General features: G+C 44.1%; 3 protein-coding genes across 5 annotated transcripts in view; 2 read left to right on the top strand and 1 right to left on the bottom strand.

The window, feature by feature from the left end:
- The window catches only part of FAM227B (family with sequence similarity 227 member B), a 1,066,637-nt gene that overhangs the window by 377,777 nt on the left and 673,612 nt on the right, over positions 1–15,248 (top strand). The gene's annotated exons all lie outside the window — the stretch shown is intronic.
- FGF7 (fibroblast growth factor 7) overlaps positions 1–15,248 on the bottom strand; it is a 130,332-nt gene that overhangs the window by 72,658 nt on the left and 42,426 nt on the right. The window lies entirely within an intron of this gene.
- LOC141084068 (uncharacterized) lies at positions 6,896–11,725 on the top strand. Of its 2 annotated transcripts, none has more exons than XR_012230920.1 (3): positions 6,896–7,647; positions 10,257–10,327; positions 10,705–11,725. XR_012230920.1 is itself a non-coding variant. In XM_073568468.1 (3 exons), the coding sequence occupies exons 1-2, from the start codon at positions 6,943–6,945 to the stop codon at positions 10,269–10,271; spliced, it is 720 nt and encodes a 239-aa protein (XP_073424569.1). In that variant the 5' UTR covers positions 6,896–6,942; the 3' UTR covers positions 10,272–10,299; positions 10,705–11,725. The 2 variants fall into 2 exon arrangements, 1 of the variants encoding a protein (XP_073424569.1); XM_073568468.1 differs by having other exon boundaries at positions 10,257–10,299.

The raw sequence follows: 15,248 nt of genomic DNA, 5'->3' as shown, positions 1-15,248 counted from the left end.
ACGTTTTGGAATGCAGACTTTGATGGAATGGTCTGCGGGTGTCATGTTGCCTTTGGAGAGCCCCTAATGTACCTAAACAGTGGAAACTCCCCACAAATGACACCATTTTGTATACTAGACCCCCCAAGGAACTTATCTAGATGTGTGGTGAGCACTTTGAACCCCCCAGTGCTTCACAGAAGTTTACAACGCCCGGGCGTGAAAATAAAAAAATTCGTATTTTTTCCACAAACATGATCTTTTAGTCACCATTTTTTTATTTTCCCAAGGGTACCAGGAGAAATTGGACCCCAAAAGTTGTTGTCCAATTTGTCCTGAGTATGCTGATACCCCATATGTGGGAGAAAACTACTGTATGGGCACACGTCGGGGCTCGGAAGGGAAGTAGTGACGTTTTGGAATGCAGACTTTGATGGAATGGTCTGCGGGTGTCATGTTGCCTTTGGAGAGCCCCTAATGTACCTAAACAGTGGAAACTCCCCACAAATGACACCATTTTGTATACTAGACCCCCCAAGGAACTTATCTAGATGTGTGGTGAGCACTTTGAACCCCCCAGTGCTTCACAGAAGTTTACAACGCCCGGGCGTGAAAATAAAAAAATCGTATTTTTTCCACAAACATGATCTTTTAGTCACCATTTTTTCATTTTCCCAAGGGTACCAGGAGAAATTGGACCCCAAAAGTTGTTGTCCAATTTGTCCTGAGTATGTTGATACCCCATATGTGGGAAAAAACTACTGTATGGGCACACGTCGGGGCTCGGAAGGGAAGTAGTGACGTTTTGGAATGCAGACTTTGATGGAATGGTCTGCGGGTGTCATGTTGCCTTTGGAGAGCCCCTAATGTACCTAAACAGTGGAAACCCCCCACAAATGACCCCATTTTGAAAACTAGACCCACTAAGGAACGTATCTAGATGTGAGGTGAGCACTTTGAACCCCCAAGGGCTTCACAGAAGTTTATAATGCCAGGGCATGAAAATAAAAAAATCGTATTTTTTCCACAAACATGATCAATTAGTCCCCAATTTTTTCATTTTCCTAAGGGTAACAGGAGAAATTGGACCCCAAAAGTTGTTGTCCAATTTGTCCTGAGTACGCTGACACCCCATATGTGGGAGAAAACTACTGTATGGACACACGTCGGGGCTCGGAAGGGAAGCAGTGATGTTTTGGAATGCAGACTTTGATGGAATGGTCTGCGGGTGTCATGTGCGTTTGGAGAGCCCCTGATGTACCTAAACTATTGAAACTCCCCACAAGTGACCCCATTTTGGACACTAGACCCCCCACGGAACTTATCTAGATGTGTGGTGAGCACTTTGAACCCCCAAGTGCTTCACAGAAGTTTATAATACTCGGACGTGAAAATAAAAAAATCATTTTTTTCCACAAAAATGATATTTTTGCCCCCAATTTTTTATTTTCCTAAGGGTAACAGGAGAAATTGGACCCCAAAAATTGTTTTGCAATTTGTCCTGAGTAGGCTGATACCCTACATGTGAGGGTAAAACACTGTTTGGGCGCATAGCAGAGCTTGGAAGGGAAGGAGCACCATTTGACTTTTTCAACTCAGAATTGGCTGGAATTGAGATCAGACGCCATGTTGCATTTGGAAAGCCCCTGATGTGCCCAAACAGTGGAAACCCCCAATTCTAACTCCAACCCGAACCCCAACACGCCCCTAACCCTAACCCTAGCCCTAACCCTAGCCCTAACCCTAGCCCTAACCCTAACCCTAGCCCTAGCCCTAACCCTACCCCAACACACCCCTAGCCCTAACCCTAGCCCTAACCCTAATGGAAAAATGGAAATAAATACATTTTTTTAATTTTATTATTTTTCCCTAACTAAGGGGGTGATAACGGGGGGTTTGATTTACTATTTATGGCGGTTTTTATGTTTGGCGGCTGTCGCACGCTAAAAGACGCTTTTTATTGTAAAAATAGTTTTTGCATCACCACATATTGAGAGCTATAATTTTTCTGTATTTTGACCCACCGAGTCATGTGAGGTCTTATTTTTTGCGGGACAAGTTGACGTTTTTATTGGTACCATTTTCGGGCACGTGAAATTTTTTGATCGCTTTTTATTCCGATTTTTGGGACGCAGAATGAACAAAAACCAGCGTTTCATGAATTTCTTTTGGGGGGGGTGCGTTTACACCGTTCCGCGTGCGGTAAAGTTGATAAAGCGGTTTTATTCTTCGGGTCAGTACGGTTACAGCGATACCTCATTTAGGTCGTTTTTTATGTTTTTGTCGGTTTTATCCAATGAAAACTATTTTATATAAAAAATAATTATTTTTGCATCGCTTTATTCAGCGAGCTATAACTTTTTTATTTTTTCGCTGATGATGCTGTGTGGTGGCTCGTTTTTTGCGGGACAAGATGACGTTTTCAGCGGTACCATGGCTATTTATATGCGTCTTTTTGATCGCGCGTTATTACACTTTTTGTTTGGCGGTATGATAATAAATCATTATTTTTTGCTTCGTTTTTTATTTTTATTTTTTAAGGGGTTCGCTAAAGGCGTTAACTAATGGGACAGTTTTATAGGGCGGGTCGTTATGGACGCGGCGATACCTAATATGTGTACTTTTATTGTTTTTTTTTTTATTATTTCCAAAAAATGGATTTATTGGGGAATATTTTTTTTTTTTTCTAATTTATTTGGCGATTTTTTTTAAAATTATTTTTACACTTTTTTTTATTTTTTTTTAACTTTATTAAATAGTCCCAGGTGGGACATCACTGTCCTGTGACAGATCGCTGATCTGTCACATCACAGATCACTGTGACAGATCAGCGATCTGACACAGGCACTGCAGAAGGCTTCCTCATGCCTGCGCTTTGCAGGCACTGAGGAAGCCAGCTTCTGAAGGCCCCCGTCGCCATCTTGGATTCGGGGGCCTGGAGGAATGGAGTCCCCCGCAGCAGCGCTGCACATTGCGCTGCCGTGGGGGGCTCAGGGAAGCACGGAGGGAGCCCCCTCCCTGCCGATGCTTCCCTTTAACCCCCGGTACACCGCGATCGTGTTTGATCGCGGTGTGCAAGGGGTTAACGTGTCGGGGGCGGTCCGTGACCGCCCCTGACACATTGTGCCGGGTGTCAGCTGTGATAATCAGCTGACACTCGGCCGCGATCAGCGGCGCTCACCACGTGGGTGCCGCTGATCGCGCCGACGTACTATCCCGTCCCCGGTCATACGGGCCCAGGTACCGTGGACGGGATAGTACGTCGGATGGCAGGAAGGGGTTAAACTAGCACATTTATTGAACACCTTAAAAATAATTGAAAAAAATTGAAAAAAGATATGCTTTTTCATCATACAGCACACAAAAGTGGAATAAAATATGATAAAATATGATAAAAAATATAATGGAAATTAAAATGGTATAGCTGAAAATGTTATTATCCTGCAAAAAAAAGCCACCATAGGGTATGTGCACACATTGCGGAATCTGCTGCGGATTTGTCTGCGTGGATTTGCCTAAATCCGCAGGTAAAAAGACCCTCCCTGCAAAAAAGCAATTCCTGAATTGCTGGATTTTGTTCATTCTGCCTCCCAAAAATCGTAATAGAAAGCGATCAAAAAATGTCATGTGCCCAAAAATGGTACCAATAAAAATGTCAACTCATCCCGCAAAAAACAAACTCTCACATGACTCTGTCAGCCAAAATATGGAAAAATGAAAGCTCTCAAAATATGGCTATTCAAAAACTTTTTTTTTGTATAAAGAGCGTTTTTATGTGTAAACGTTAAAAAAATATATAAATATGGTATCGCTGTTATTGCACTGACCTGAAAAATAATGTCATGTAATCACTTATATTGCATCAGAAACAGCATACAAAAAGAAAGAAAACCAGTTCTTGACCTGCTGTTAATTTGTTTATACTGCCTCGCAGTAAGGCTCGGTGCCGGGGGTTTCTGTGTAAATTTCTGAAATACGTGATTCAGAAAGAACCCCTGACAGAAGATTCCCTATAATGAGGCAGATGGAGGCACTGTGGATGCCATCTGGCCTATGATCCATCCATGTCCGTCTTATTAAGCATACATAAAAGTGTGGTCGGCCACAATTTTGTGTATTTCTGAAAAGACGGACACCACTGAACAGAGACAAAACATAAGTCTGCTGCCTCATTATAGTGAATGGATCCCTTGGGGGTTTCATCTGAATCACATAATTTGTAGCATTAAATAGAAAGTCCAATGTAAGTGCTCCACGTAAATCACAGGATGAATGTGATAAAAAATGTTATGTAAAATGTTCCAAATAAAAGCGTCAACTCAATACACACACAAAAAAAGACCCAACTCGGGTCCATCATCTGTTAACAGAAATATAGATGGCTTCTATGTTACTGGTAGCTCAAAGGTTCTGAAAAAGCGCAATGGCTCCCTCCCTGAAAAAAAATGAAGTCCAGAAAAATCTGTGCTCTCAAATCCAAATGTCCCCCTCCCTTCTTAGCTCCATGGTGTGCCTAAACCATTTTAGTGTCCACATGTTTAGCATCTCTGTAGCGATGAGATTCTGTTTAAATTAACGATGCATGTCTCCAGAAGCAAAATCTGGGCATAATATACTGGGCACTACAATGTACAGGCACTACAATGGCAGGTTTGCAATTTTTACTCAGCAACATCCAATGTTGCTTGTTTCTGGAATACACCCATAGAGTCAAAATCATCACTACACCTGCAGATAAATTCCCAGAGGGATGTAATTTGCAAAATGGTCACTTGAGGGGGGATTCTGCTCTTCTGGCATTTAGTTCTGTATATGGAGTTCGCAAACTATTCAACTAAAATTTGTTCTCCGAGAGTCAAACTGCGTTCCTTCCCTCCAAAGTCTTGCCGTATGGCTAAGCAGTACTGTACAGTCACATATGGGGTATTGGCATGTTCCACAGAAATTGTGTGACTCCTTTTGGAGACAGTTTTACCAATTTCCCCTTGCGAAAATGTAAAAAAATTTTTTGTGGTAAAATGTATTTTTTTTTCTTTACGGCACAATGGTATAAAATTCTGTCACACCCGTGGGGTCAATATGATCACTGCAACTCTAGATGAATTAATTGAGAGATGTGGTTTTAAAATGGGGTCACTTATTGGGGGGTCTGCTGTTCTGGGACCTCATGGGCTCTGCCAATGTGACATGGCATCCACAAAACATAACAGTAAAATATGAAGTACAATATGGCACTCCTTCCCTTCTGAGCTTTGCACTGTGCCTCAAAAGTAGTTCAAAAGTAGTTTTTAACAAGTTATGGAGTACTGGCAAACTCCTGAGAAAATGAACAGTACAATTTGTTACACAATTCCATCTATTACCCCTTTCGAAAATTAAAAACTTAGGGCAAAACCATCATTTTAGTAGAAAAAAATGGTAATTTTTCATTGATTTAGCCCCGGTGTTATACAATTCTGTGAATTGCCTAAGGGTTAAAATGCTTACTACTCTCCTAGATTAATTCATCGAGAGGTATATGTGATGGAGTCACCTTCTGCTGAGTTGATTTCTAGAGTGGACCCTCTGGGTTGTGGCACCCACCCACCTAGGGCGAGTTGACCTTGTGAGGAACCACCCCCTATACAGGGAGTGTCAGGGGCAAGACCAAGGGGGTGAGCCACCAGGACTGCTGGAACCAGATGGCCGGCTCAAGGAAGACACAAGTGAGTGAGTGTCTGGCAACAGGGAACGTGCAGGGTACAACATAAGACAAAGCGTGGTCACATGGTTACATCAGAAATAAGGCATAATTACGAGGACACAGTGATACATGGCAGAGTGCGTGTGAGAGCATGCCAATGTCCAAGGCATGGTACGTGCTAGGTGGCACGCCAGGGTCCAAGGCAAAGTTTAAGACAGGATGTGTGTCCAGGGGACACACCAGAGTCCAAGGCAGGGTTCAAGGCAGGATGTGTGCTAGGAGACACGCCAGAGTCCAAGACAGGGTGCGTGCCAGGAGACATGCCAGGGTCCAAGACAGGGTGCATGCTAGGAGACACGCCAGGGTCCAAGGCAGGGTGCATGCTAGGAGACACGCCAGGGTCCAAGAAAGAGTGCGTGCTAGGAGACATGCCAGGGTTCATGGCAGGGCCTGCGCGTGCTTTAGAGAAGCACGGGGAGGTATGCCAAGGAGCAGGCTAAAGCCTGCGTGTGCCAAGAGGGCCCACAATGCACAGTGGAGGGACAGCGTGAGTGCAAGGAAGCACAGAGCACGGCTGGGGCACTGGCTAAGCTGGTCAGGCTAAGGCTTAAACAGGCGGGCAAGACTGTGGCAAGCACGGCTGAGGCACAACTAGTGGATACAGCTAAGTCACTGGCCGGCGAGCCGTGCCAGCCTGCTTGTGCCTCAGCCGTGCTCGTCGGCCAGTGACTTAGCTGTAATGAAGTAAACCCCGGCACTCAAAATGAGGACAAAGGAATGAATGCAAAAGTGAATTTATTGACACACTGCAAAGGGAACCTAACCAGAGCAACAACACCAACGTTTCGGCATAAAGACACGGTCGTCCTATGTGACCCGTGTCTCTTCATTGTAACCAGTAATGTATGTTCCGCTCGCATTGTATTTCTTTTGTACATTTGTATTATATTTGTATATATATTCACTCTATGTATCACGTGTATATACATGCACTCACCACCATTGTTATTTGTTCACACCTTTCAGGCAACTACCTTGAGAAAGGCTTTATGCCGAAACGTTGGTGTTGTTGCTCTGGTTAGGTTCCCTTTGCAGTGTGTCAATAAATTCACTTTTGCATTTATTCCTTTGTCCTCATTTTGAGTGCCGGGGTTTACTTAATTACGTATATATGTCTTTTTACCCCCTGAGCACCTCCATCTACGGGTGGTAGAGCCTGGTATTTCCATACTTTTGTATTACATATTTTTTCCGGTGCCCCCACCGTACCTATTTATCTCATGTCGGCACCTGTCCTCTCCTTTAGTGATGAACAAGCCGCCAGTATTTTATCCAAGGTGACCACTAGGACTCAGTTCCTCACTGTTCCTTCAGATGAGATCCGTACCCGGGACTACCTGAGGGAAACTAAGAGGAACACGGCCCTTGAACTACACGCAGCCACTTTGGCTGAGTATTATAGGAACCAGAGAATACCGAGGGGGCTCAGAGTCTCCCTAAGGCCTACATTGTTCTCAGACAACTCTGAGTATTGTAAATCATTTGAGAGTATTCTCAATAAATGCTCTTTTGACATTATTCTTCTTACAATTGACCACTTGCAAAGGGAACTGATCAGCATTGACACAAATATCAAGAACATCGAGACACAACTCTCTCAAACGCTGAATGCTACGGCCTTCGAAGAACTCAAGAACAAGTGTAACTCCACACTCTCCGAATACAGGGACACTCTTCAGGTTCGCAAACGCGACAAATTCCTACGGGATCAGGAAGATTATCTTAAGAATCGAGTCTATCGATGGCATTCGTCCGCTCCTTCTCGCAACTTCCGTCGTGGAGATGGTCCCTCCTCCGGATCCGACAGCGATCATTTTTCCACAGATTCTCAGTCTTTTTTAGGCCCGAGACGCCCTGGCAAAAACCGACGAGGAGGGGTCAGAAACACCGGGGGACGTCCAGACCGAGTGACCACCCGCTCCCAGGTAGGGACAATATTGTCTACAACATATCCAGTCAAACCCTTTCCCCCCTCGAGACCCAGGTCCTACAGAAGGGTCTCTCCTTTTGTCCAACCCCCTCCTTTAACACCTTCAACTTAGAACGCGATCTGAACAGGTTTTTTAGAAACCTTCGCTTAAAAGCACATTTTGCCACAAAAGCCCCTGACATTGACCGAACATCTACCACATCTGTGACATCTGCATCCCCTATGGGGTTTACACTTACGGGCCTTAACCTTAGGATCCCTAGCAGTTATCAACCACCACGCTGCTATCATCCTGTTGAAACTTTTATCAGCTTAGTCTCCAGGGATATTCACACCCTCACAGCTGATATCAACAAGGGCACTTTCCACATCAAGAGTAACATGACCCCCGATGAACGCAGGGCCTTGATCTCCCTCAAAGGCTACAAGAATATTGTGATTAAACCGGCTGACAAAGGTGGAGCAATTGTGGTCCTTGACAGGACCTATTACATCAATGAAATCCGCCAACAACTTGGCGATACCAGTACTTACCGCCCATTACCCCGTGATCCCACATCCCACATCTCCACTCTCATACAAGAGAAAGTAAAAATGTACAAACAAAAAGCCACCATCGACGATAAACTCTGTGAATTTCTGATTAATAACCATCCCATTACCCCTGTTTTCTACACACTTCCCAAGATCCATAAGAATTTGACTTCTCCACCCGGCCGTCCCATAGTCGCGTCCACCGATTCATTATTTTCACCCATCTCCATTACTCTGGAGAAAATATTTACTCCTCATATCCCCAAAATTGCCTCGTACCTGAAGGATACCAATCACTTCCTGACCATTATTAGATCCATCACAAGCGTCCCTTCCAATTGCTTGCTAGTTACCCTGGATGTCTCAAGTTTGTACACCAGTATTAACCATCATGAAGGCCTCCATGCAGTTGACAAGTTCCTGGATACTTACATGGACCTTTCCCCTCCCAAGAAAGATTTCTGTTTGGATATGCTTGAGGTGGTCCTTACTAAGAATTTTTTCCTCTTTGAAGATCAATTCTTTCTGCAGTGTAGAGGGACCGCGATGGGATCCAACGTCGCGCCCCCCTATGCCAATATCTACATGGACTTTTTTGAGCATAACCATATCTACCCTCATCCATTATTCGAGAATCAGGTAGCATTGTGGAAACGCTACATAGATGATATTTTTCTCATCTGGACAGGTGACATTACATCACTCACTTCCTTCTTCTCCGACATCAATAACGCCACTGACAATATCTCGTTCACCCTTCATCATAGTGACCATTCCATCAATTTCCTTGATACTACTGTTATTATTAACGCCGATCATACCCTCTCGACGGACTTGTACACAAAACCAACAGACAGAAACAGCCTTCTCCTATACTCCAGCTGTCACCCGCGACACATCAAGAGATCCCTCCCTCACTCCCAGCACTGCCGTGTCGACCGGATTGTGTCAGATTCCTCCACCAGGGACACACGACACATCGACTTGGATAAAAAATTTCTAGCAAGAGGCTATCCATCTTATGCAAAACCTCAGACCCTCACTCCAACCCCTGACTCTCAGAGCCGCAAGAGCATTCCTTTTGTCAGTACCTACCACCCATTCAGCCCTCTTATTAATGGCGTCATTTTCAAACATTGGCCATTACTTCGTCTAGCATATCCCACTGTCCCGGAGTTTGTGTCTCGGCCCCTGATTTGTCATAAACGTCCCCAGAACCTCAGGGATTCCCTAGTTAGGGCGGACATTGGCCCCTCCAAGCCATTGGCTAAACAGACCTTCTTCTCTTGCCAACGCAAGGGTACTTTCCCTTGCTTGCATTGCCTCCAATGCTCACACATCACGAAAGGTGAATTCTTTACACACCCACGCACCGGAAAGAAGTTCCCCATCCCTGGATACTTCACTTGTGAATCAAACTACGTCATTTACCTGATCAAGTGCCCATGCGGCCTCGGGTATGTTGGCGAGACCACTCAGCATATCCGTGACCGCATCAACAAACATAAATCCACGATTCGCTGTAAACTGACTACCCTACCCATCCCGGCTCATTTTCATACTGCTGGTCACTCCATCCCACAACTGAGATTCCAAGTGATCGAACAGATTATCCAACCCCGCCGTGGCGGTAATCGTATAAAAACTCTCAGGGAACGTGAGGCGTTTTGGATTCACACTCTTCAAACCATGGAGCCTTTAGGGCTTAATAGGGAATATGACGCCCCCTGGTGATTTATCTATACCCTTTGCTCGGTTGGTCCTTTCTCATTCCGATTGCCTTGTATATGGGACTCCATTACTGTCAGCTTCCATGCTGGCTATAATGGACCTCGGTTTGCTATATGTCCTTAATTTATGTCGACCTGCGTACTTCCATATGTCTTTAATTTATGTTGGCCTGGGTACTCATATATGTAGACGCCGTCACATGTACAGATTTGTGTGTGCACACGTACACACACATGTGGGGATACTCGTACGTATACCCATGCGGTCTTTCTTCCCCTCTTGCCAAGTTTTCCCTTTTTTTGCAGGATTTTAACCCTTTCTCCTTTTTTTCCCTTTTAGATTTCACATCATTGAACCCCACCTGCACAACTTCTTTTCAGAGGTACACCCCTATTCACGCACCTTCACAGGTAATTCGACAGATAAACTCCACCCCCCTACTGACCGCCCTATTACTATTGCTTCTGTGCTCTATAGACATGGCCTCTTCCCCATGCGCGTCCTTCTGCGCTTCACCGCGCGCTACCGCGCGGTCACATGACAGAGCACGTCATGTACTATCACTATCACGCGCATGCCCATTGCGCACCACCGGAAATGATGCCTCCCACGTGACATGGCCAGCCCCTTCATAATGGCGCGGCCCTGCCAGTGTATGTTACGCCACCGCAGCCGCTTCCACTGCCACATGAGCCTGTCACGGCCATCCACTGCAGGTACCCCCGCTCTGGAACCTTCACTCACTCCTCATCGTTCTCCAGCTGACTAAACCTGTTTACTTTTTCAGGCGTCCACCCACCTTCCACTCTTCTCATATAGTGACCCTGTCACTCCTCCACTTACGGTATGTGCCCTAATCTCCTGAGGCTCTCCAGTGTACTCATCTGCCGTGTTCCTCCTCTCCCTCCTCCTCTTCTTCTTCTTTTTTTCTCTCTCTTTCCTCCCTTCCTTTCTTTTCTCTCTCCTTGCTTTTTCTTTGTTTTTTTCCTTTTCCCCCCCTTTCCCCCCCCCTTCTTTTCCTTTCTCTCCCTCCTCCTCTGTTCCTCTTTTCTCTTCCCTCCCTATTTTCTTCCTCTTATTTATTTCTCTTCCCTTCTCTTTCTCTTTCTTTCCTTCTTTCCCTTCTCTTTCTTTTCTCTCTTCTTTTCTTTCTTTTTTTCTTTCTTTCTTTCTTTCTTCCTCCCTTTTTTTTCTCCTTTTTTTCTCCTTTTTTTCTTCTTTTTTTTCTTTTTTTTTTTTTTTCTTTTTCTCTTTCTTTCCTTTTTCCTCCCCTTTCTTTTTTCCCCCCTCTTTCTTTCCCTCCTTTCTTCCCTTTTTCCCATTCTCCTCCTTCTTTTTCTTTGTTTTTTCTCCCTTTCCTTTTTTTCTTCCTTTCCTTTCCCTCCATTACGGACATTATCTCTGGCTGTTCCACTATCTGTGCCCTTATTAATATCGTTCTCTTTGGTACATATGCCTACTTATGTTGAACCTTTCTTTTACATGCTACTATGAAGCACACTCTGTGAAATATATGGAACCTTACCTCCTCTTGTGAAAATTTCCGGTCGTCCTATGTGACCCGTGTCTCTTCATTGTAACCAGTAATGTATGTTCCGCTCGCATTGTATTTCTTTTGTACATTTGTATTATATTTGTATATATATTCACTCTATGTATCACGTGTATATACATGCACTCACCACCATTGTTATTTGTTCACACCTTTCAGGCAACTACCTTGAGAAAGGCTTTATGCCGAAACGTTGGTGTTGTTGCTCTGGTTAGGTTCCCTTTGCAGTGTGTCAATAAATTCACTTTTGCATTCATTCCTTTGTCCTCATTTTGAGTGCCGGGGTTTACTTCATTACGTATATATGTCTTTTTACCCCCTGAGCACCTCCATCTACGGGTGGTAGAGCCTGGTATTTCCATACTTTTGAGTGACTTAGCTGTGTCCACCTTTTGTGCCTCAGCCCCGTGTCTTGCTTGCCTGTCTGAGGCTCAGCCCGACCAGCTAGCCAGTGCCCCAGCCATGCTTTGTGCTTCCTTGCACTCATGCTGTCCCTGCACTGTGCATTGCATACCCTCTTGGCACGCACAAGCCTTAGCCTGCTCCTTAGCATACCTCCCTGTGCTTCTCTAAAGCACACGCAGGCCCTGTCATGAACCCTGGTGTGTCTCCTAGCACGCACCCTGTCTTGGACCCTGGCATGTCTCCAAGCACGCACCCTGTCTTGGACCCTGGCGCGTCCCCTGGACACACATCCTACCTTGAACCCTGCCTTGGACACTGGCGTGTCTCCTGGCACGCACCCTGTCTTGGACTCTGACATGTCTCCTAGCACGCATCCTGCCTTAAACCCTGCCTTGGACTCTGGTGTGTCCCCTGGACACACATCCTGTCTTGAACTTTTCCTTGGATCCTGGCGTGCCACCTAGCACATACCATGCCTTTGACCTTGGCCTGCACTCGCACGTACTCTGCCATGTATCACCGTGTCCTCGTAATTATGCCTTATTCCTGATGACCAATGCAGGTGTCCGTTTCAAGATGGCGGATTCATGTTGTGAGGAGTGGCTTGCAAGCACCTACCATGCCTTGGACCTTGGCGTGCCCTTGCACGCACTCTGCCATGTTTCACCGTGTCCTCGTAATTATGCCTTATTCCTGATGTAACGCTGTGACCACGCTTTGTCTTGTCTTGTACCCTGAACGTTCCCTGTTGCCAGACACTCACACTTGTGTCTTCCTTGAGCCGGCCGTCTGGTTCCAGCAGTCGTGGTGGCTCACCACCTTGGTCTTGCCCCTGACACTCCCTGTATAGGGGTGGTTTCTCACAAGGTCAGCTCATCGTAGGTGGGTGGGTTCCATGACCCAGAGGGTCCACTCTAGAAATCGACTCAGCAGAAGCTGACGCTGTCACAGTATAGTTTCCAAAATGGGGTCACTTGTTGGGGTTTCTGCTGTTTTGGAATGTCAGAGGCTTTCCAATGTGACATTGCATCCACAATCTATTCCAGTCAAAATGGCTTTCCTTCCCTTCCAAACCATGCTGTGCGTCACAGTAGTTTTTACCACACATGGGGTATCGACTACTCAGGAGAAATAGCATAAAAAATTCCAAATAATTTTGTGTTCCAAAAGTCAAATGGAGCTCCTTCCCTTCCAAGCCCTGCCGTGCTCCCAAATAGTAGTTTTCCTCTACATATGAGGTATCGGTGTACTATGGAGAAATAGCAAAACAAATTGTATGGTCCATTTTCTTTCGTTACCAATGTGAAAATAAAAAAAAATTGTACCTAAAGCAACATTTTTGCAGGAAAAAACGTGATTTTTTTATTTTCATGGCTCAATATTTTAAAATTCTGTGCAGTACCTGTGGGTTGAAGGTGCTCTCCCCACATCTAGATAAGTTTTTTGAGGGGTATATTTTCCAAAATGGGCTCACTTATGGGGTGTTTCAATTGTCCACTATCTATTCCAGCAAATTTTGCGTTCCAAAGGTCAAATATCGCTCCTGCTCTTCTGAGCTGTGCCATGCATTTTCCACCACATATAGAGTGTTGGCGTACTCAGGAGAAATTGGACAAGAAATTGTATTGACCATTTTCTCCTGTTACCCTTGTGAAAATGCAACATTTGGAGCTTAAGTGAAATATTTATGGGAAAACTAATTTTTACTTTTTCCTTTCATATTGCTTTAATTCCTGTGAAGCACCTGAAGGGTTAATAAACTGATAAACTGACTGAATGTGATTTTGAGCTCTTTGAGGAATGCAGTTTTTAAAATGTTGTCACTTTTTGGTATTTTCTGTCACCAAGGCCACTCACTTCAAATATGATGTGGTCCCTTTAAAAAGTGTGTCACGGGAAGGGTTGCAAGTGAACTCACCGGTGCAGTCTCCTGGAAGATGGGTTCAGAAGACAGCCTCAGGCTCCAAGGAACGCGGGGTGAGCAGGATAGAAGAGAGACTGCTTCAGGCCAGATAGGACCTGAAGCACTTGACTGTTGGGGGCGTGGCCTAAGCGCCAAAGAGCTAGGAGCTGAAGGAAACTATAAAGATAACTACGGGACAAAGTTACCTAGGGGCATAGACAGGGACGTAAACCAGATTAGGCCAGGGTCAAATCACGACAGTACCAAAGGATTAGACAGAATGGATAGTCGGGGCCAGGCAGAGGTCAATATCAAACAGACAGAGAAGGTACAGAAACAGAAGCCAACACGTAGTATCCAGAGATCAGACCGAGTCAAAAACCAAAGTATCAGGCAAACCAGCACATGGCACAAAACACACTGACAGGTCAACACACTCAGCCAAGGGAAATTCCCAAATGGAGGCCATAAAAAGTCCACCCAGGGTCAGAGTGGGGGTACAGGAATTAATCCTAGAATAACTGAGCCAGACAAACCATGAAAAAATGGTTTGGTAAAATTTGTTTGAAAAAATAGAAATTGCTGCTTAACTTTTAACCCTTGTAACATCCTAACAAAATAAATGATGTTTCAAAAATAATGCTGATGTAAATTAGACATGTGGTAAATGTTGTATATTAACTATTTTGTGTGATATAACTATCTGATTTAAGGGCATAAAAATTAAACTTCTAAAAATTGCTAAATTTTTGCCAAAAGTCTGATGTTTTCACAAATAAATCCAAAAAGTGTTGACCTACATTTACCACTAACATGAAATAAAATTTGTCACCAATAGAGCATATCAGAATCACTGGGATATGTTGAAGGGTTCCAGAGTTATTTCCTCATAAAGTGACACTGGTCAGAATTGAAAAATTGGCCTGGTCAGGAAGGTGAAAAAAGGTTCTGGCCCGAAAGGGTTAAGAGACCAAAAATCTTGTTTTATGCTGCAGAATTAAAATTTTTACGTATCATAATTTTAGAATGTCTTTACATATCCCCTTGGTTTTGAGATTATGTCATGAAATTTTGTACTTTATTTTTTAATTTATTTTTTCTTTATATCGTTGATATATTTTCAATTTACTAAAAAAAATTAACATTTTCTAATTTTTTTTTAAAAGTGTGCCCTTTTTAAACTTTTAATGTGTCTGCATTAACCCCTTTACCCCCAAGGGTGGTTTGCATGTTAATAACCAGGCCAATTTTTACAATTCTGACCACTGTCCCTTTATGAGACGGAAACGTTGAAAAGTTTGCAATTTTCCAACTTTGAATTTGTATGCCCTTAAAACAGAGAAATATTTCACACAAACAAGTTAATAAGTAACATTTCCCACATGTCTACATTACATCAGCACAATTTTGTAACCAAATTTTTTTTTTGTTAGGAAGTTATAAAGGTTAAAATTAAACAGCGATTTCTCAT

This window comes from Dendrobates tinctorius, unplaced genomic scaffold, assembly GCF_039654945.1.
Source record: "Dendrobates tinctorius isolate UK_male_01 unplaced genomic scaffold, ASM3965494v1 ptg000022l, whole genome shotgun sequence".
In the NCBI taxonomy this organism is placed as follows: Eukaryota; Metazoa; Chordata; class Amphibia; order Anura; family Dendrobatidae; genus Dendrobates; species Dendrobates tinctorius.
The sequence above is the reverse complement of the archived record's forward strand: the minus strand, read 5'-3'. Positions and strand labels throughout refer to the sequence as shown.

Bases quoted from the DNA above. Each gene is read 5' to 3' on its own strand.
- LOC141084068 (XM_073568468.1), top strand. From the start codon at position 6,943: ATGTCGGCACCTGTCCTCTCCTTTAGTGATGAACAAGCCGCCAGTATT.